Below are 22,097 nucleotides of genomic sequence, written 5' to 3' on the forward strand. Positions count from 1 at the left end.
AGACTATGGAACTACTGATATCACCAGCAGAAAAAACATACCTCATATCTAGCTGAATGACGATCACAGAGGCAGTGTGGCATCAATCGCCCATTGTGGGGTACTCGGTCTATAGGGAAACGCCGCCTCTAGTGTCCTGCAGGTCCCATGGTATCAGCCAACATGTCATGCAACTTCCCCCTCTCTTTCACTGTCTTATACACTTCGGAAACTTGTAGTTCCCGCCTCCCAGTATCACGCCGGAAGTGCCAAACATCTCACTTCCGCATCCGCTCACTGGGACCGTAGCGTGACGCATCACCGCAACCAACCGGAAGTGATCCAAAGATCACTTCCGTAGCTGCGCGATATGGTGCGTTCCATGAAGTGCAAACCGGAAGTAGTAATCCGGCGTCATTTCCGGTATGTGTTCTTTCTATTCCTCCTCATAGTCTGCCAGCCGCAATACCTCGCTGGAAGCAGTCTATGACATCACTTCCAGTGTGCAGCTCCTATATGTATCCCCGCATATGCTGCATCCAACAGTTCCTGGTAATAGTTAGTTAGTGTTATTCAAAAGATATCAATAAAAGACTACACCTAGTTGCACAAGTATAAGTTAAATATATAAATACCACTACTGACAGCGGATATTACTGTCAGTCAATACAACAACAAAAATTGTTGAATATTACCCTGGCTACATATGTACTTATAATACCTCTCGGGCATAGCATTATGTACTCATTTGATGCTTTTAGATGAAACTGGTGTAACTAAGAACCTCGTTATGTCCATTTGGACTGACTGTTTCAAGTAGGAATGTCCACCGTGCCTCTCTCTGAAGGATTTTAATATCCCAATTTCCTTTCCTGATTGGTCTCGGGACAACTTCAATTCCCTGGAATCGTATACTCTTTAGATCTCCCCCATGACACATGTTTACATGCCTCGCTATAGGCGTCTCTCGTTTGTGAATTATATCACCTACGTGTTCCCCTATACCAGGGGTGGGGAACCTCCGGCCCGCGGGCCGTATGCGGCCCGCAATGACCTTTTCTGTGGCCCCCGGGGCACTGGAGCAGATTCCCAGTGGCTGCGGTGCTCGGGCAGCCGCTCATCTTGTCTATTGCCGGCAGACAGCACTGGGGGTGGGACTTCCTCCCTCTTGCTCCTACATGCTCCCTGTGAGATTGCAGTTAGGATCAGAGTGATGGGGGAGGGGCCTGCACGGGACATAGAAGGCTGTATAGTGCCGTGCGTTGTCTCACACTCCCAATTCTGTGCTCGGCTGTTCATGGCTAGCAGAGTCTTTTCCTGGAGAGAAAAGACGAGAATGAAGCCAGCCCTTGAGCTGAGCTGCTGCATCCATCACTTGTGCTGCACCTGATCTTACAGGGCAACTAAGCAGCAGGTACTTATATCTGCGCTAAGTGTGTTTATATCTAATATATACCACCATATATCAAATGTATTTGTCACTTAAGTGTCCAGCGTCTGTTGTGTATACGGCGTGTGTGCTGTGTATGTGCTGTGTATACAGCGTGTGTGCTGTGTATACGGCGTGTGTGCTGTGTATACGGCGTGTGTGCTGTGTATACGGCGTGTGTGCTGTGTATACGGCGTGTGTGCTGTGTATACGGCGTGTGTGCTGTGTATACGGCGTGTGCGCTGTGTATACGGCGTGTGTGTGTGTGTGAGCTGTGTGTGTGCTGTGTATACGGCGTGTGTGCTGTGTATACGGCGTGTGTGCTGTGTATACGGCATGTGTGCTGTGTATACGGCATGTGTGCTGTGTATACGGCATGTGTGCTGTGTATACGGCATGTGTGCTGTGTATACGGCGTGTGCGCTGTGTATACGGCGTGTGCACTGTGTATACGGCGTGTGTGTGTGTGTGAGCTGTGTGTGTGCTGTGTATACGGCGTGTGTGCTGCGTGTGTGCTGTGTATACGGTGTGTGTGCTGCGTGTGTGCTGTGTATACGGCGTGTGTGAGCTGTGTGTGCTGTGTATACGGCGTGTGTGAGCTGTGTGTGTGCTGTGTATACGGCGTGTGTGAGCTGTGTGTGTGCTGTGTATACGGCGTGTGTGAGCTGTGTGTGTGCTGTGTATACGGCGTGTGTGAGCTGTGTGTGTGCTGTGTATACGGTGTGTGTGCTGTGTATACGGCGTGTGTGAGCTGTGTGTGAGCTGTGTATACGGCGTGTGTGAGCTGTGTATACGGTGTGTGTGAGCTGTGTGTGTGCTGTGTATACGGCGTGTGTGAGCTGTGTGTGAGCTGTGTATACGGCGTGTGTGAGCTGTGTATACGGTGTGTGTGAGCTGTGTGTGTGCTGTGTATACGGTGTGTGTGTGTGCTGTGTTTGGCACTTAATAAAGTTTCATATTGTAAGGTTTATTGGTATATCTAATTCCTGGTGTGCACATGTTTACATGCAGAACTTTTTGGCTTGTTGAGTGCTGTGTATGGCTTATGTGTGTGCTGTATACGGCATGTGAGTGCTGTGTGCAGTATACAGTATCTCCTGTGCATGTGTACTATATATGGCCAGTGTGTGTCATGGGTAGTGTACAATATGACACCTGTGTCAAGGCTGTGTGCAGTATACGGTGTGTCAGAGCGGTGTGTGTATGTACAGTATCTCCTGTGTGATATATATGATTTACCTATCTGCGCTTCAAACAAAGACAAACCTGGAAAAGCAGTTGTGAGACGCAAACATCACAGCGCACCAAAGAGAATCAGCTCTGGCCGCCACAGTAATGGTATAGGGGTGAGTTAATTAATTGTTTGACCAATTATAGCCGGGTCATTTTCAAGTTGATGATTTTGTGCGGCCCCCGAAGGTTGGTAGAATTTTCCAAATGGCCCCCGGCAGTAAAAAGGTTCCCCACCCCTGCCCTATACGGACACGTAGCTGTCGTTTTGTCTTGCCGATATAGCTAAGCGGGCATGTACAGGTGCATCTGTATACTACACCCTCCGTCCGGCAGTTCGTAAAGTCCCTGATTCGAAAGACTCTTCCCGATTGGTGATTGCTAAAGGTTTTATTCTGGTCAATGTACGGGCAAAACTTGCAGGACCCACACCTAAAAGTTTTTTTTTTTTCTGCTGGTGATATCAGTAGTTCCATAGTCTCTTGAGAACCTTATGTCCGATTGGAAGGGAACAAAAAAGTACATCATGTTATGTTATCTTTGATAGTTGATGTTATGGGACCTGCAGAATATTGATAGCAGCGTCTCACTACGGACGGAATACCCCTATTAAGGGCGATTGATGCCACACTGTCTTTGTGATCGTCATTCATTTAGATATAAGGTATGTCTCCTTTCTGCTGATAATATCAGTAGTTCCATAGTCTTTTGAGAACCTTATGGTTGATTGGAAGGGAACAAGAAAGTACATCATGATATGTTATCTTTGATAGTTGATATTATGGGACCTGCAGAATATTGAGAGCAGCGTTTCACTACGGACTGAATGCCCCTACTATGGGCGGTTGATGCCACACTGTCGTTGCGTCAGTCATTAAGATATAAGGTATGCCCCCTTCATACGCTGATATCAGTAGTTCCATAGCTTGTTTAGCACTTTTTGGTTTATTGGAATAGAACATGATATTATGTCTTGGATATGTTATTTTTCCTAGAGATCCAATCCGGATCAGTCCCCTGATGAACCCCTGAAAAAATACAGGGGGGAAACGCGTCGGGATAGAATACTGGATGGTTTCGGCAGATAAGTTACTCCCTGCTGGGACTCTATATTCATATGTATATATGAACTAATTTTTGGATAGAACACCTGATGGTTTCGGCAGATGAGTTATTCCCTGCTGGGACTCTATACCCATATATATATGAACTAATTTTTTGATCTGAGATCTATCTAATATCCAGAAAAAGCTGTATATATCTAATTATTCTCCAGCTAATATCTATAAAAAGCTGTATATATCTAAACGATTTTTATTTTATTGTGACTATTTGCACATATTTTCTTCGGTGGTGGGTCTCCCGGGTTTGAGCGACTAGTTCGAGGGGAGATATTAGGGAGAGACGACGTGGAGCGGGGGGTACCCAAAAACTCATGGTACACCTCCGTTGGTAGGTAGGAGAAAGGGAGGGATAGATAGTTCATCCCCCAAACCACGTGTTGATGTATCTGAGTCAATTAGTGCAACTACTAATGTTGCCCCTACCCTGAGAACAGAAAACTATCAACACTGTCCCCACCAATCGAGTCTATCACCCTATCACACTCACTGTAATATATCACTGTGGTAAATTTGGATGAGCAGTGGTTTTCTATATCTACGATTTTAATATTGATTAAAATAAAAATAATAATTTTTAGGAGTTTTTTCTTTTTGGTTTTTGCTACTATCACTCCTATCAGTATATGGTAATTTTGGTTATAAACTCTTACCTCATATGCAGGATATTGCTGCTTAAGTATCCATGGTTACGACCACGAGCAACTAACTCAGAATATGAGTGAATATGTGGATACCTAAGCTAAAATGCCCTGCACATGAGGTAAGAGACATGGCTATATCAGGAGAACTATACTACTTTTCTAATTGGAGATATTTGCTAATATTATCATTATTACACCTACTACATATTGGGATAGGATTGTGGAGATGGTAATACTCCTTTTAACTTGTTTTCAGTGAATACTGAGTGCAAAAAATTCGTACTGATGTTCTTATTGAATATGCAAATAGCTAAAACACTATTACCTATAGTAATAATGAGCTAGTATTAGATAAGTTGTACAAAGAAAACATCAAATTGATCCTTCTGTGTCCTCACCTGACAATTCCTTCATCACCTATTCACAAACTCTTTGACATCTTTTTGATTGGTGCGGCTGTCAGTGGTCCGAACTCCACCAGTCAGCACAACAGTAAAGCATTTATCTCCAATGAGGCTCTTGTATCCCTGTTAGAATGAAGTCACAGATTCGATGCACGACAGCCGCTCCATTCACTCTGTATGGGGGTGCCATAAAAAACTGAGTGCAGCACTTGGCAGCCCCATAAGGGATTAATGGAACGGCGGCCCATCCATGGTCTAAGCTCCCCATTCGGCTGACCCATGGATAGATGTTAACCAGACAATCCCTATGAAGCTTAGATTTTTCATACATTTAAAGCTGCTAGAAATGTGATGTCCAGGAGTATGGTAAATAGGTGAAATTGTACCTAATTTTGAGTTTGTTGTAGGGGATTTTTTTATTCCTCACAAAATAATAAAGTTGAAACATCCTCTCCTATGCCGGCATCACACGGTACGATATATCGGGTGATATGTCGGCGCGGTTACGTCGTAAGTGACGCACATCCGGCATCGTTTGATATATCGTAGCGTGTGACAGCTATGAGCGACGGTGAACGAGCAAAAATACTCACCTTATCGTTGCTCGTTGACACGTCGCTAATTTTCAAAAAGTCGTTTCTTCTTCTGTGCGCCGGTTGTTCATCGTTCCCGGGGCAGCACACATTGCTCCGTGTGACACCCCGGGAACGATGAACACAGCTTACCTACGGCCTCCGGCAATGCGGAAGGAAGAAGGTGGGCGGGATGTTTACATCCCGCTCATCTCCGCCCCTCCGCTTCTATTGGCCAGCCGCTGTGTGACGTCCCTCCCCCTTCAGGAAGTGGATGTTCGCCGCCCACAGCGACGTTGTCCGGGAGGTAAGTACGTGTGACAGGGGGTTAACGACTTTGTGCGACACAGGCAAGTAATTGCCCGTGACGCACAAACGACGGGGGCGGGTACGATCGCTCGTGCAATTGCACGATAGATCGGACCGTGTGACGCCGGCATTAGAATTTAGAATTGTTCGATTCCTCTTGAAAATGAATTAATAAATCGGCAACTGCTGTCTCCATTCCTCTTGTCCATAGGGCATGTCCCTACACAGTCATCTCTGAATCTGGTGTGCTAATGTGTGGAAACACACCCAATGGACAAGAAAAAATTAAAGGTCCCCTGCGTATTAGATAAAAATGAGCCAAGGAACCATTGTTTGTTGGCTGGATGAATTAATTGTCTGGGGAAAAAAAATCATCTGACTACATCATCCGTGTTGCATGTTTATTGGTTCATTACACAACCAGTGCTTATCATCCGCCAAAAGAATTCAATATGGCTGACTGTTGATTTGAGCAATAGTGCACATTCATCAGTTGGTCATTGGTCAAATTGCATGATTGTTCATTTGACTGAAATAGCCAATGATCGTTCATTATGGTTGAATTCTGTAATTTTTCTGACTTTTACCTTTAGATTATAGCCACCATAATAGTTATTGATTATATAGTTAGAGGAAGAATAATCAAGGGATTGACTGCACAATTTGGGGCTCTGGACCGAAGATGCTCAAATACTTTATGGGTAATGCGAGTATTTGCTTACAAAACTGATGAGCTGGTAGACACTGATCCCTTGTTTAGACATCGGCAGCAGGTAGCTGCCTGTAGCTTATATTTGGGTCTGTCTGTCATTATACCAGGATAGTGTCCTGCATGGTACTCTAGTTTCTTTTGCAAATTTTGCTGCAATTTGGAACAGAGATGTTGACTAGTGATGAGTAAGCACTACCATGCTCAGACGCTCGGTACTTGTTAAGAGCAGTTTGCTGCCTGGATGGGTGATACTTAAACACCCGAATATCATGGAAGTCAAAGGGGGACTCAATCAATTTTCGGAAGATTTCCCAGAAAACTGCTGGAGCCCCTCATTAACTTCCATATACACTGGTGCTCAAGCTGTGCCCATCCGAGCATCCTACTTCTTGTACTGAGCACCCGCGCATGGTAGTGCTCACTCATCACTATTCGTTATATGTACTGAGCACCTAAGCATGGTAATGCTTGCTCATCACCATTCGTTACCAGTATCAAGCACCCGAGCATGGTAGTGCCCAATCATCACTATTCGTTACGAGTACCGAGCCCCAGAGTATGGTAGTGCTCACCAATCACTATTTGTTACGAGTAGTGAGCACCCGAGCATGGTATCATCCGTTCATCATTATTTGTTAAAAGTACCGAACACCTGAGCATGGTAGTGCCCGCTCATCACTATTTGTTACGAGTACCGAGCATTTTAGTTCTCGTTCATCACTATTTGTTACTAGTATCGAGTATGGTAGTACCCGCTCATCACTATTTGTTACAGGTAGTGAGCATCTGAGCATGGTAGTGCCTGCTCATCGCTATTCATTACGAGTACCGAGTATGGTGGTACCCGCTCATCACTATTCGTTACCTGTACCGAGCACACGAGCATGGTAGCGCTTGTTCATCACTATTGTTGACACAGATTTAGCTGAAACACTGTAGTAAAAGGGGAAATCCAAAGCTAAATGCTTGATGCTAAAAATCTGTGCTTCCACCAATGTGTGTGTGCCGGCACTAAAGCTTCGTTCTTCAAATTGAAAGCAATTGCCCTATTGAAGAAATGCAGATTTATGTGGAGTAATTTCCCATTCTTATTAGTCATACAAGATGATCCTTATGAAATGTCAGTCTGCAGGATAATTCCGCTTGTTCTTGAATCTGTAGAAAAACAGATCCAGTATTACGGTTCCTCCAGTCCGTTCCCACAAACTGGGCGGCTGCTGCAGTTTTGTGTATGTGGTCGTACAGACCGATTTGCTTGTAAACATTTTTCAGCCATAGTCGTATACAGACTGAGACTTGTCTTACTGCCAAGGGTCCAAATTAGAACTTGGCAGCTGTAAACAGTCAGACATTTCCTTGACAGGTCTCTTGGGGGTAGTAAACGGAAAGAAGAGTTTCTCTGTGTGACATGAGTAGTGGCCAAAATTGTCGTTAATGGACTTTGTAGAATTCGGGATACATCGGCGAAGAAAAGATAGGGCGATACAGCGCATAAAGAACAGGCTGCGTCTTTGACAGAAAAGACCATTAACCCCTTTCTGTCAGTTGTACACTTCTTACACATCAGTAGTTGATATGTTTAATAAAAAGCCATTAGTCACTGACAGGTACAGACAGACGCGCTAATTCTCTGCTGGGAGCTGCAACTCCCTTTTTTTAATTATAGATTTGGTACATGAGCCAAATGTTTGTGCATATTGGTTAAATGGTCACTGTACCTTCAGAGAATTTCAGCTCTTTTGATGGCTAATGTTATAAATGATCAGTCTGTAAGTCATTTTATTTAACCCCTTAACAACGCCGCTAGTTTCCGTTTTATTGCATTTTCGTTTTTCCCTCGCCTTCCTCCCAGAGCCATAACTTTTTTTTATTTGTCTGTCCACTTAGATATATGAGGGCTTGTTTTTTGCAGGATGAGTTTTACTTTAAAATGGCACAATTCATTTTACCACATAGGGTGCTAGAAAACGTGAAAAAAAAATCCAAGTACGGTGAAATCGTCAAAAAAAAAATGTTTTCACAGCGTACACTATGTGGTAAAAAATAACCTGGCAATATGATTCTCCTCCTCAGTACGGGAGATGAGCGAACCCGTGGAAGCTTGGTTCGGCACGTGCAGCCAAACCGTACCTCCATGGGTTCGGACGTCACCCGAACCCCAATGGAAGTCACTGATTGGCAGTTCGGGTTTGTGCCCACATGCAGCCAGCTATAAGCAGATCACTTCCGGGGGTGAGTATTTTTAGGTTTTTTTGGGGGGGGGATTGCACACTACATCTGATAACGCTATTGCTACCCAGAGTGCGAGCCGATCAAACACTGCAAACGGCTCGCACTGGGCAGAGCACCGAGCGTACCTGAGCACGCATCTGATCTACGAACTCAAACAACTTTTGGGTTATCTCACCATATCTCGAGACTGGTAACTTTTTCATTTTTTAGTCAATGGAGTTGTGTGATGACTTATTTTTTATGGGGCAAGACAACTTTTTTTATTGATTGATTTGACGTTTTGACTGCTTGTTACAGCATTTCCAGTCCTCAAAAAACAAATCAAACCAAAGACGTAATTTTGGCATTCTTGAATTTTTGCCGTTTACCGTGTTAACTGATCGGGTTAATTATTGTGGAGATACCACATATGAGTATTATTATTATTATTATTATTATTATTATTATTATTATTATGAGTTTTTATGAGAGAAAAGGTGGATGAGTTCAACATATATGGATTTGTTTGGTTTGTTTTCATTTTTTAAAGACATTTTTTTTTCTTTCACTGTATTTATTAGTCCCCTTAACCCTTTTGCGCTGGAGCTTGTTTTTTACCTTAATGACTGGGCCATTTTTTTCTTTTCTGACCAGTGTCACTTTGACAGGTTATAACTCTGGAACACTTCAACAGATCCTGGTGATTTTGAGATTGTTTTTTGTGACATATTGTACTTCAGGATAGGGGTAAAATTAAGACTATATATTTTACGTTTATTTGTGAAAATATAAATTTGGTGAAAATTTTGAAAAATTTGCGAATTTCAAACTTTGAATTTTTATACCTTTTTAAGCCAGAAAGTTATATTCCACTAAATAGTTAATAAATAACATTTCCTACATGTCTACTTAACATCAGTGCAATTTTTGAAACATAACTTTTTTTTAGAAGGGTTCCAAGGGTTCATCAGCAATTTCTCATTTTTCCAACAAAATTTACAAAGCCGTTTTTTTATGGACCATATCACATTTGAAGTGACTTTGAGAGGCCTATGTAACAGAAAACACCTAAAAGTGACACCATCCTAAAATCTGCACACCTCACACTGCTCAAAAACACATCCAAGGAGTTTATTAACTATTCAGGGCTTCGCAGGATCTTAAACAATGTGGAAGGAGAAAATGAAAATGTTACTTTTTCCCACAAAACTGTTACTTTAGCCTCAAATTTTGCATTTTCGCAAGGGTAATAGGAGAAAATGCACGCTATAATTTCTTGTGCAATTTCTCCTGAGTATGCTAACACATGTGGTGGAATTCTACTGTTTGGGCACACGGCAGGGCTCGGAAGGGAAAGAGTGCCATTGGAATAGATAGCGGATGCCATGAAAAATATTTTTTTGCCGCATTTTTTTAAACTGTTAACTGAAGGGGTTAAATGTTGTGACAGATCAGGTGGAGCCGGATGCAGCAATACCAAATACGTGTACTTTTTTGTTTATTTTTGTTTTTATATTAATGTATTTTTTGGTATATTTTTATAGTTTTTTCATTTTGCAGGTTTTTTCCTTTTTTTTTTTTGGTTTTTCCTTTTTTATGACATTGCATTATACTGTCAGGGTCAGGCTACATATACACAGAAACATCTTACGATTTGGATCCCTGAGTGCTTCAGGCAGAGACTATCACTGCAGAACTTCCAGGTATAATACATGTCTCTCTTGGCATCTGAGAATGTGTATTTTTGGAGGACTTAAAGCAGTCCTCAAGAGCCAACAGCAGTACATGTTTTAACTCCTTCACGATCTTGGACGTATCAGTAAGTCAGAGGTCGTGTTTGTCCCTTTAATTCAGGCTCGCACGGCGAGCCAGAATGTTTCTCCAGACATGTTGGCTGATCGGATCCATCTGCACCTACTAATCAGTTAAATCCCCCTTTCAATCTCTGACAGTGGGATTTAACGCACTGTGGATGGGGTCGCACCATTCCCTGCCCCCATCGGCAGCCACGTGACATGATCATGGGATGCCGATGGGTTGGTCTGACAGAGGTGGGTCAGCTGATGACTCCATCACTGTAATGACGTAGTTCCTGTGAATGCTGGCGTTCACAGGATATCAGCATTTCTGCTGTACACAGTAGTGCTGAAGCATCGCTCTGTACAGGAGAAACGATCAGAGTACGTTGGATTCAATTTCCCTAAGTGAACTAGTTGAAAAAAAAAAAAAAAACACAAGTTCAAATTATGCCCTATTAGCCTCGTTGAAAATAAAACAAGAAAAAAAATAATAATACGCGTTGGTATCATCGTGTTCAGAAATGCCCGATTTCTCAAAATCTAAAATAAATTAATCTGATCGGTAAAAGGCATAACAAGAAAAAGAAAACAAACTGCCAGAATTACGTTTTTTTGGTTGCCACAACATTGCATTAAAATGCAATAAGAGGCAATCAAAATATCACATCTATACCAAAATGGTATAATTAAAAATGGCAGCTCAGGCTGCAAAAGGTAAGTCCTCACTTACCCCAGATCCCAAAAAATTAGAACATTACGGATCTCGGAAAATGGAGACAAAAGCACATAATGTTATTTATTTATTTTATTTTTTTAAAACATTTGAGAATGTTTTTTCACCACTTAAATAAAAAAAAAAACTATACATGTTTCCTATCTACAAACTCATACTGATGTGGGGAACCATATTGCCTTGTTAATTTTACCCAATAGTGAACATGGTAAATAAAAAACAATTGCGGAATTTCTCTTTTCTTTACAATTTCCCCGCACTTGGAATTTTTTTCCCATTTTATGGCACAATATGTGGCAGAATGAATGGTGTCATTCAAAAATACAACTCGCCCTGCAAAAAAAAAGCAAAAAACCCTCATATGGCTATATGGACTGACAAGTAAAAAAGTTATGTGTTCTTTGGCAAATTATGTCCTCTTAAGTATTTGTCTTCTTTTTTAACAGTGGGGCTTTGCGGGGACTTCTTGCTAATAGATTAGCTTTACACAGGCGTCTTCTGACTGTCACAGTATTCACAGGTTACTTGAAACGTCTTTGATCATCCTGGAGCTAATCATTGGCGGAGCCTTTGCCATTCTGGTTATTCTTCCATTCATTCGAATGGTCGTCTTCCGTTTTCTTTTACGTCTCTCTGTTTTTGCTTTCCATTTTAAAGCATTGGACATTATATTAGCGGAACAGCCAATCATTGTCTGCACTTCTTTATAAGTTTTACCTTCTCCAATCAACTTTTTAATCAAAGTACACTGTTCTTCTGAACTATGTCTCGAATGACCCATATTTCTCAGGCTTTCAAGGAGAAATGCATGTACAACAAGAGCTGGCTTCGCCCTTAAATAAGGGACACCTGATTCACACCGGTTTCTTCACGGAATGATTGCCCACACTCTTATCTCCTCACTGCTATTATTTTGAACACTTCCCCTTCCAATTAATTATTCAAATACACAGACTCAAAAACCTTCAGATCATGAATGCTGAGTCTGGGGGTTTTCTAAGAATCTACTGCACCAACTGGGAAATTTTGACATGGTGATATAATTTATACCAAAAACAGTGAATAATCTGGTTAGCCATTTTGAACTGCTGTTTTTTGAACACTACTGTATCACCTGGGCAATACTAAGGAAATCCTGAAAACATTTATGTGGTGGCTGTTGAGGACTGGAGTTGGGGAACACCTGTAAAGGATCTCATCCATCCTCTCACCACTCGTCTTGATCAGGTGAGAGGAGAATGGCTTATTTTATGCACAGAAAAATGGTTCAAGGGCATGATCTAATTTTGTCAAATTTCCCCACAGGAACTATCTATTGGAATAATTTAACTTCCATATTGCCAAGCATACTTTCATCATCCTTGACACACCAAACCGAACCATGATATAGCCATAATTCAGCTTCATTATACATTTCTGTGGTCTCCTATGGCTGAATATCCTGGCTGTTGGATCCACAGAAATTATGTCTTCCGATCACAGATATGTGAGTGGATTGTGTTGGATATTATTGGATATTATTATCGATATGGCATGGAAATATTCATTTTCAGTGCAATGTGAGGTCTCTAATATGGAGACAACGCGCCTGCCTTGGGGCCAATTATCTTCACCTTTTGATGTCGCACCTCTTTGCGAGGATGTACACAATAAGGCTATGTGCACACGCTGAGGTTTTGGCTGCATACATTTCTGCACCATTCTGAACCATTGAATACATAGTAAATTAATGTACAATATACCTGAGGATTAAAATAAAAACTCAAGCTATAGAAGGTAGATTAAAGATGATCTATATATGGAATAAGACATAATGCACTGTCTCTTTTACCTTTTACTTAGGTTACTGGAAGTTCGGGCAAGATGTACACCTGTTATAAGGCAAGTCACTACTGCTCCTGTCCTGCCTTCTCTTTCTCTGTGCTCAGAAGACAGGACAGTTTGATGGTAAGTCATCTGCATTGTTTGTATAGAATATATGAATTCACCATAAGGACAAAAGTATTGGGACACGTCTTTAATCATTGAATACAGTGTTTTATTTATTCAGTCCTTTGCCTCAGGTGTATAAAATCCAACCTCACGCCATGCAGTTTCCTTTTACTAATATTTGTCAAAAAATGGGTCACTCTAAAGAACTCACTCATGCCACTAGTAATAGGAGCCACAGGTAGCTCCAAGTCAGTTTCATGTAATTTCTTCCCTCCCTAATATTCCAGTTAACTACGAGGCTTATTATTAAAAGTGGAAATATTCAAATTGTCTCTTCAGAAAAGGAGACTTAGGTGGGCTTTACACGCTGCGACGTTGCTAGCATCGGCTAGCGATGTCCAGCGCGATAGCACACGCCCCCATCGTACATGCGATATATGGTGTTTGCTGCCGTAGCGAACATTATCGCTATGGCAGCTTCACACGCATATACCTGGTCGGCGACTGTGACTGCCGAACAATCCCTCCTTCAAGGGGGAGTGGGTTCGGCGTCACAGCGACATCACCAAACGGCCGGCCAGTAGCAGCGGAGGGGCGGAGATGAGCGGGACATAACATGCCGCCCACCTCCTTCCTTCCGCATAGCTGGTGGATGCAGGTAAGGAGATGTTTGTCGTTCTTGCGACTTAACACACAGCGATGTGTGCTGCCGCAAGAGCGACAAACAATATCGTACCTGCAGCAGGAGCAACATTATGAAAATGAACACAAATCAGCGATTTTTGTCAATTTTGCACTCGTTCATCGTCGCACCTAGGCTTTACACATTGCGATGTCGCTACCGGCGCCGGATGTGCGTCACTAACGGCGTGACCCCGACAATATATCAGTAGCGATGTCGCAACGTGTAAAGCCCCCCTAACTCTAGTGCCACCTATTCGAAGTAGCAATCCTAAAAGTCAAAAGTGGCCCTTTAACAAGCCTTTTCATATGACTTAGGATTTATGTCAGATAGGAACCTTAATTTGCAGACACGGTGTTTCGTGGTGATTGCTCCTCGTCAGTGCAAAGTATGAGATCTGATTTGGCTATATTAGAAGCTATAGTGGGGTCTAAGGGAAAAACGTTTCTCCTTGTGGAGACTGACACTCACAGGCAGATTAATTTGTCAGTCGCCGCAAGGAGAAAGGTTTTCCTATTAAAAGTGGAAGCATTTAGGAATCAAAGTAACTTGGCCATAAAGTAGAGACCGTGTAAATTTACAGACTGGGATCACCGAATGCTGAGAAGCAAAGTGCATACAAGTCATCTATTTTCTACTAACCTTTGTTATTAATCTCTGCACAAAAAATGTGCACCGTGAGCTTGAAATGGGTTGTATCCATGGCTGAGCTGCTGTATGCCTTATGAAGCACAATTTCAAGTGTCAGATGGAGTGATGTAAAAGCACACCATCACAGGCCTACAAAGCTGTGGAAACAAGTTCTGTGGAATGAAAAATCACACTTCTCTATCTGGCAGTCTCATGGACAAGTCTGAATTTGGAGAACATTACCAGCTTGATAGCATTGTGCAACCTGAAACGTTTAGTGGAGGAGGGATAATACTTTTCAAGGACTGGCCTAGGCTACTCTGTTCCAGTCAACAGAAATCTTAATGCTTCCGCATACCAAGATATTTTGGACAATTGTATGCTTTCAGCTTTTTGCCTCAGTGCTCAAATCAAGATCCATAAAGACATGGTTGGATGAGTTTGGTGTGGAAGAACATGACCGGACTTACAGAACTCTGATCTCAATCCCATCCAACTCCTTTGGGATGTGTCAAAGATTGTGACACAGGTAATCTCATGCAACATTAGTGTCTGACCTCAAATACTCTTCTAGATGATTGGTCAAAAATTCTCACATACACCTCCATAACCTTGTAGACTGGAAGCTGTTTTAGCTGCCAAGGGCGATCAACTCCATGTTATTGCCTATGGATGTACAATAGCAGGTCAAAAATGTTTTAGGATGACGACATAGTTGTTTCTAACTGCTTTACCTCCTCAGAGTCTAATGCATACATGAAATCTCACACATTTTCTGCTTCCACACTTCATCTTTTTTATTACAAGCTATACAGTTGGCAAAATTAAAGTTGATCATGTTACCAATTTTCTAAGTAATTAGTTTTATAAGGGTGCCATTGACATGAATGTAACACCAGATGTCGGTAAAACCTATCTGTCCAGACTATATTCTCCCTAGTATTTCACTTGTCTAAATGTTGTTGAGCAAAATTTAAGCACACTTGAACATGCTTTTTGTTTAGCAATGGAGTCTTGTATGGTGAACGTGCAAACAGGCCATGTGGGTTGAGTGCATTACTTAGGCTCACCTCACATCAGCGGTATTTTGCCGCAAAACCGGATCCGTTACAAATGCGTTTCAGTTCAATTTATTTCCAAGGAAATCGCGGCAAGATGCTGTCACATGCAATTGCGTGCGTCATACACAACCTTATGTGACCGCATCTTGCCGCGATTCCATTGTAAATGAACTGAAGCGCATTTGTAACTAATCTGGTTTTGCGGCAAAATACCGCTGATGTGAGGTGAGCCTTACTGTTTTCTTTGAAACAATTGTTCCTGCTGATTCCAGGTCTTTCTGTAGCTCTCCACAGGTGGTCCTTGGCTTTTGGATAACTTTTCTGATAATTCTTTTTGCTCCCCTGTCTGAAATCTTGTGGGGATCATCTGGTCGGGCTGTTTTATGTTGAAATTATGTTCTTTCCACTTCTGGATTATGGCCCCAACAGTGCTCACTGGAACCTTCAGTAATTTAGAAATTGTTCTGTAACCAATGCCATCAATATGTTTTGCAACAATAAGGTTGTGAAGGTCTTGAGACAACTCACTGGTTTTACCTATCATGAGATGTTTCTTGTGTGGCACCTTGGAAATGAGACACCTTTTAATAGGCCGTTAGTTGAACCAGCTGATATTATTTTTCAGTAAGTGACAGAATTGCTTTCTAACTATGGATAGCTTTTAGATGGTGTCATGACTTTCTGTGGATTTTTGCATATCTTTCTTCATGTGTTCATTACTTTTTTTCCCTGTGTAATTTCTCATTATTACACATAGCATAATTTATGGAAATCTATTTATGGACATTGATTTCGTTCCCTGTGTGGATTGGATGGGTTGTTACCAACATCTGATGACAATTTCATGTCAATAGCACCTTTACAAATATATTTACTTAAAAAATTGGTGATGTGTTCAATACTTATTTCACCTGCTGTATATATTGGTACTATATGCATGCAAAATCAATCTGACTCCGAGGAATAAACAAGGCTGCCGTGGTGACACTTTATCCATGCTGACGTAATGTCACGTACCAGTAAGTCAAATGTATGTACCTTGGACAAATGGATGTTACATCAATACATCCAGTTTGTAACTATGGAGGATAAGGATTTCTAGTAGCTGAAAGCCACAGACTCAATAAGTACAGTAAAAAACTGCTATTAACCTACATATATGGAGTTAATCTGCAAGTTAATAGCATTCTGAAGCTTCCCGGGGCCCGCACGGAGAGCTCCACTGCCAGGAGGAAATTAACTTTATTTTACCCTACAGCCTTTCGCTTAGTCATATAGATAGCACCAGCAACGACTTCAGTCACTGCTGTGTGCATAATGAGAGGCGATTGTAACCCCACCCAAGATAGGGACTGACAACCGGCTCTAATGCTGAGAGAACTGACAGTCAGTGCCCAGGTTGCGGTTACAACTGCCACTCACTATGCACAGAATGGAGAATGAAGCCATAAGGGCGCCACCCCTATGACTGAAAGCCCGTTGCTGAAGATTTCCTACTGGCAGCGGGGGTCTCAATGTGGGCACGGGGCAACTTCAGTATGCTATAAATCTGCAGACTAACCCCATATATGCAGGTTAATAGCATTTTTTACATGACAGGCTCCCTTTTGTTTAATTCTTTAATTCTTGGGGGTTTTTTTCGTTTTTTTTATAAATAGCAAGGTGTTTTTTTTAGTTCATGATCTTTCTTAAAGTGAACCTGCCACATCATTGTGCCATACTAAAGTGCTACCAATGCCGTAGAGTGTGCCCAAGATGCTGGCTGTTGGCACACACAAGTATGGGATTTCCTTGTAGAGGGAAGTGACGTCAGGGCAGTTCAACTCTTCATTCAAAACTGCAGCGGGCGTAACTACTGACTGAGTGCACAAGAACCACTAACCTGTGTCACCTACATGACTGGAAGCAAGCACTTTACATAGGCGGCAACTAAAGATTAAAAATGTTTTCTATATACAGTATATACTGGAGCGCTTAGCTTTATAGTCGCATGTTAGAGATGAACATTATATGGCCTAATGGGGACAGTTTAGTTCAGACAAAATGACGGGAAAGGTTCCTTGGAAAAAAAAAAAAAATTGGTAATCTTATTTTTCATACTTGCCAATGCGTAATTTTTTTAGACTATTACCTCCTGTACTTTCAGGAATAGTTTGCATCAGTCTCATTATAATCAGAAGCATGATTACAATTGTCAGTGTCACAAACAGTATTCTGCTGCCCCCAATCAAGAGGACAATTACGCCATTGACTGACCATTAATGGACGAGGCCATGGCTGTATCCACTAATAGGCTGATTTAAATAGGGAGCTCACAGTGAGGGTATAGTATATAGACAACCAATTCTAATGCATGAAATCTAATATATAAAGCTGAATGTGTGTATGTATGTACGTGTGTATGTCCGGGATTGGCATCTGCACCGTCGCAGCTACAGCCACAAAATTTTGCACAGTCACACGTCTGGACCCCGAGAGCGTTATAGGCTATGTTGTGAGGCGAAATTTTAACCCCCGCGCATTCCAATTTACCATCAATTTTGCCCCTATCTACATAATGGGGAAAAAGTGAAACGAAAAGTGTATCCGCACCATCGCATTTACAATCACAAAATTTTGCACAGACACTTCATGTGACCGAGGGAACGTCGTAGACTATGTTTTGACAGGAAAATTTAACCCCGCGCTTTACAGTTACACTCCAAAAAACATGCCTCCATTAAAGTAAATGGAGCCTGGAACTACAGGTTATTAGTAGGAGCTGTGATTGGTTGCTATAGGAACAAAAGACATTCATAGTATAAGAAGCTTATATGTGAGGTAATAGGATATCGGTGGGGAGACGGACAGACAGAGAGAGACAGAGAGACAGACCGAGAGACAGACAGGGAAAGAGACAGAGAAATAGAGAGAGACAGAGAGACAGGCAGGGAAAGAGACAGACCTGGAAAGAGACAGACAGACATGCAGACAGGGACAGAGACAGGCAGACAAGGAAGGAGGAGACAGACAAAGATAGATGGGGAAAGACACAGACCTTGATAGAGACAGACGGGGAAAGAGACAGAGAAATAGAGACAGACAAGGAATTAGACAGACAGACAGGAAAAGACACAAAGAGACATGGAAAGAGACAGACCTGGGAAAGAGACAGACCTAGAAAGAGACAGATGGGGAAAGAAACAGAGAGATAGTGACAGACAATAAAAGAGACAGACAGAGACAGGCAGACTGGGAAAGAGACAGACGGAGCACATTACTTGGCCAATTTAGTTAAATCTGTGTGGAATCTCTGTGGTGTTGAAATATATGTTGTGAAATGCTTCTATTAGCTTAGTTTTTGCCTACATTTCTATCTATTTGTTTTATGATTTTTGTGTGCACAATACATTTTTGTTAATACATTCTATTTTGTTAACAACAGTTTTTAACCTGGGCGAAGCCAGGTAGTACAGCTAATATTCCTTGGTGCGGTCTCTGCCAACCCCACAATAACAAAAGGAACTACTAGCTAACACCATCAATCGCTTATACAGGTCGATTGGACACCCATTACAGGTGTCCTATAGCTCCAGGGATGTGGTTTATAGAGCAAGAAAAACAAAGCTATTGCATTTCATAAATTTAATTTGAAAAGTAGGCATTGCTTATAAAAAAAAATACAAAAGATGTTACAAAGTAGAACAAACCATTCAGAATATACAATTACATAAAATAAAGAGGAATAATGAAAGAATATTATTAAACCTGGCTCACAGAAATGGCTATGTATGTAAAATGTATGGAGGGAAGAGCTCCAATGAATCATGGAACAATCCTATACAGCAACGTATCTTCCTGGCATTGAACAAGGATCATAATTTGGCATGTTGCTTTTATTACCACAAGTCACACTGACATTCCTCACCTCTGCAGACTCATACTGTGCTGGTTATGGGTTGTAGCTTCAGTCCGAAAATTACGAGATTCTCAACTTTTATTATATCTTCACCCCTGATGTCTTGGGCAGTAAATCTTACTGCCATATGTCTTATCATGATTTTTCATTTAGAAAATATAGGAAATATGAGATACACTGCTCACAAAAAGTTAGGGATATTTGACTAGGACAACCAGTAACACTTTTATATACAGCTGATGACGCAGGATCCACTATTCACAGCTCACTTTGCTCCCCATCAGGGTCTGACCATTGACGCTATGTACATGTGTTACTTCCTGATATAACAGGAATTTAAAATCTAAAAATCCCAATTGGTCAGTGTTAAAACTGCAAAATGTTTAATTTTTAATACAGATTGTGAAATAATAAAAGGGCCAAAATGTTGTAAATTTACCGTAACACATAAACCTGAATTAAGTCATTTTCTGATTATCGGATTCCTTTAAGGGTTAAAAAGCAGGAGTATTTTTAGCGTCAATTATATTTTGCCCTATCACGTCAGTTTCCTCTTTTTGTTGTTTTTTTTTTTACATTTGTGTCCTAACCATTATCACGTTGTGTTATAATTTGCTGTAATTGCGCATTATGCTTCGCTGTTGTCACCAGGATAATTAAATCATTTCTGTCCACGTGGTGTAGTAAATACGTCACGCTCCAGGGCCTGATCAATACATAGTCGGTGGGATGTATGATCCCGGCATCATCCTCTTCTTGCTTATTATGTTCTCTTCATTTAATGGCGTCAGTTAAACAGTAAGAAATGTGCAATGAAAAGAAAAAAATCCGAGATCATTAGGGTCATTTGGCCGCCCTCATTGATAGTTGTTGTTATGGTGACCGGTGAATAACTGCTGCAATCATGTCAACCTAAAACATATTGTGAGTCTAGAAAAGACATCCTAGCTGCAGTATGTCATCGGTCTGGAGCCTCCGGTGAGCCTCCTAAAAATCATCGTATTATCATGGTAGTAAAAAGTATTGTTTTCTAGGTGACGGGATGCTATATACAGTGCTATAAAGCTGCAAATATATCTAGCATACGTATTGTACAATATTGCATAACACATTTCTTAAAGGGTTTGTCTTAAAATAAAAAGGAAATCTGCAAAAGAAGCTGAAGAACTAGTAATAGATCTGAAGCCTGTGTCACTCCAGCTCTATTTTCTGCCCAGTGCCACCTCCACCCACTTTACTGATGGCTCCTTTGTCTGACATCACATTTCAAGAGGATGTCAGTCAAGCAAGTGGAGGTGGTCTTGGGTGGGACATAGAGCTTGAGTGGCAGAGGTGTTCTACATTCTCATTTATATACCAATTCAAATGCTTATTTCTCAGTAACAGTGGAAAAGATTGGCCATGTAAAGATATTGCAGGGATTGTCTTTTGAAGGAGCTACATGCACATATCCTATATAGTTTGGGGGTGGGAGATTCCTTATAAAGGACTTGTTGCCTTTCAATTAAACTTCTCCCCTTACTGCAATTGGGTATAAAAACCACACCGTACTCACCCTTGGACAACTGACAAGTCTCCACCATTATTCCCAGAGTCAGCCATTGGCTGCGGTAGGGACGCCACCTTGACAGCGTGGGAGCCAATCAGTGAGCTCAGTGGCTCTAGCGGGACATTCCCATGTAGATGGAATGCGCTGGTTAGAGCAATTGAGCTCAGTGATTGGCTGCTGCACTGCCAACATGACATAAGTACTATAGCTAATCAAGACACCAGCAGAGTCTTGCCGGTGGACCCAGGGAGGATGAGTACAGCATGTTTTTTTTTGGGGGGGGGTATAGAGCAAATTGCAGTAAGTGGAGAAATTTAATAGCAAAGGAACAACCTTTTCAAATATGAGATTCCCACATTACCAGTTCAAGTGTGAAGAGGGCTGGCTGACTACTTCTTCCAGTAGCTTAGCTTTCCTCCTTAACTCTCATGGCAGATGCATTGACAGAGAATTGGGTTTCCTTAAGTATCTAAATGAGTAGTCAGCCAGCTCCTCTGCAGAAATTTGGTCCAGAATCCTTATGGCTTGTGCTTGAAAGAGGATAGCATGTGACAGGAGTTCAAAATCAGACTCTTTGTAGCTGGAGATCGGTCACATTTTAGACACGACGTATTGTTACTGACCTGTCCTCGCTGCAGCGCAGCACCAGACTCTACTTACTGATTCCCAGCGATTGGCTCTCTCTTTGCTAGTGCTTTGGGTTACTAATAACTCAGCGTGTACCTCATATGTCATCATCTATGGCTGGCACAGGCAGCTGTGGGCTGTCTGAGTATTCAGATAGCAAGACCATATCTTATTTGCTACAGCAAGGTGTATGATTGTCTACTCAGCTCTGCTGTTCCTGAGTGCTATATGTACATCCTGCTTTGCTACAGAAAGCTGTTTGATTGTCTACACAGCTCAGTTGTTTGTAGGTACTATAAACATATCCAGCTTTGTTTCAGAAAGGTGCTCTTTTTGCCTACTCAGCTGTTTGTGAGTGCTCTCTGCACAACCTTTTCTTCTACAATTGGGTGCCTGATTGCTGACTCAGCTCTGCTGTTCCTGAGTGCAATTTGCACATTTGACTCAATCAAGGTACCTGCCTACCTGCTTGTTTCTAGGGTTACAAGGTGCTGGCCACACCTGACTATTATTCTAAGGTGGGTTTTTTTCCATATCTCCTGGTCTATTGATCCTCAGGCCATTCTACACTTGCC

General features: G+C 41.8%; 1 protein-coding gene across 3 annotated transcripts in view; it reads left to right on the forward strand.

Moving 5' to 3' along the window:
- The window catches only part of ZSWIM7 (zinc finger SWIM-type containing 7), a 154,485-nt gene that overhangs the window by 120,462 nt on the left and 11,926 nt on the right, over positions 1 to 22,097 (forward strand). For all 3 annotated transcript variants that reach the window (XM_075333167.1, XM_075333166.1, XM_075333165.1), the window contains exon 5: positions 12,986 to 13,090. In XM_075333167.1, the coding sequence (XP_075189282.1) occupies positions 12,986 to 13,090 (105 nt within the window). The remainder of the gene's footprint in view (positions 1 to 12,985; positions 13,091 to 22,097) is intronic.

This window comes from Anomaloglossus baeobatrachus, chromosome 2 (genome assembly GCF_048569485.1).
Source record: "Anomaloglossus baeobatrachus isolate aAnoBae1 chromosome 2, aAnoBae1.hap1, whole genome shotgun sequence".
NCBI lineage: Eukaryota > Metazoa > Chordata > Amphibia > Anura > Aromobatidae > Anomaloglossus > Anomaloglossus baeobatrachus.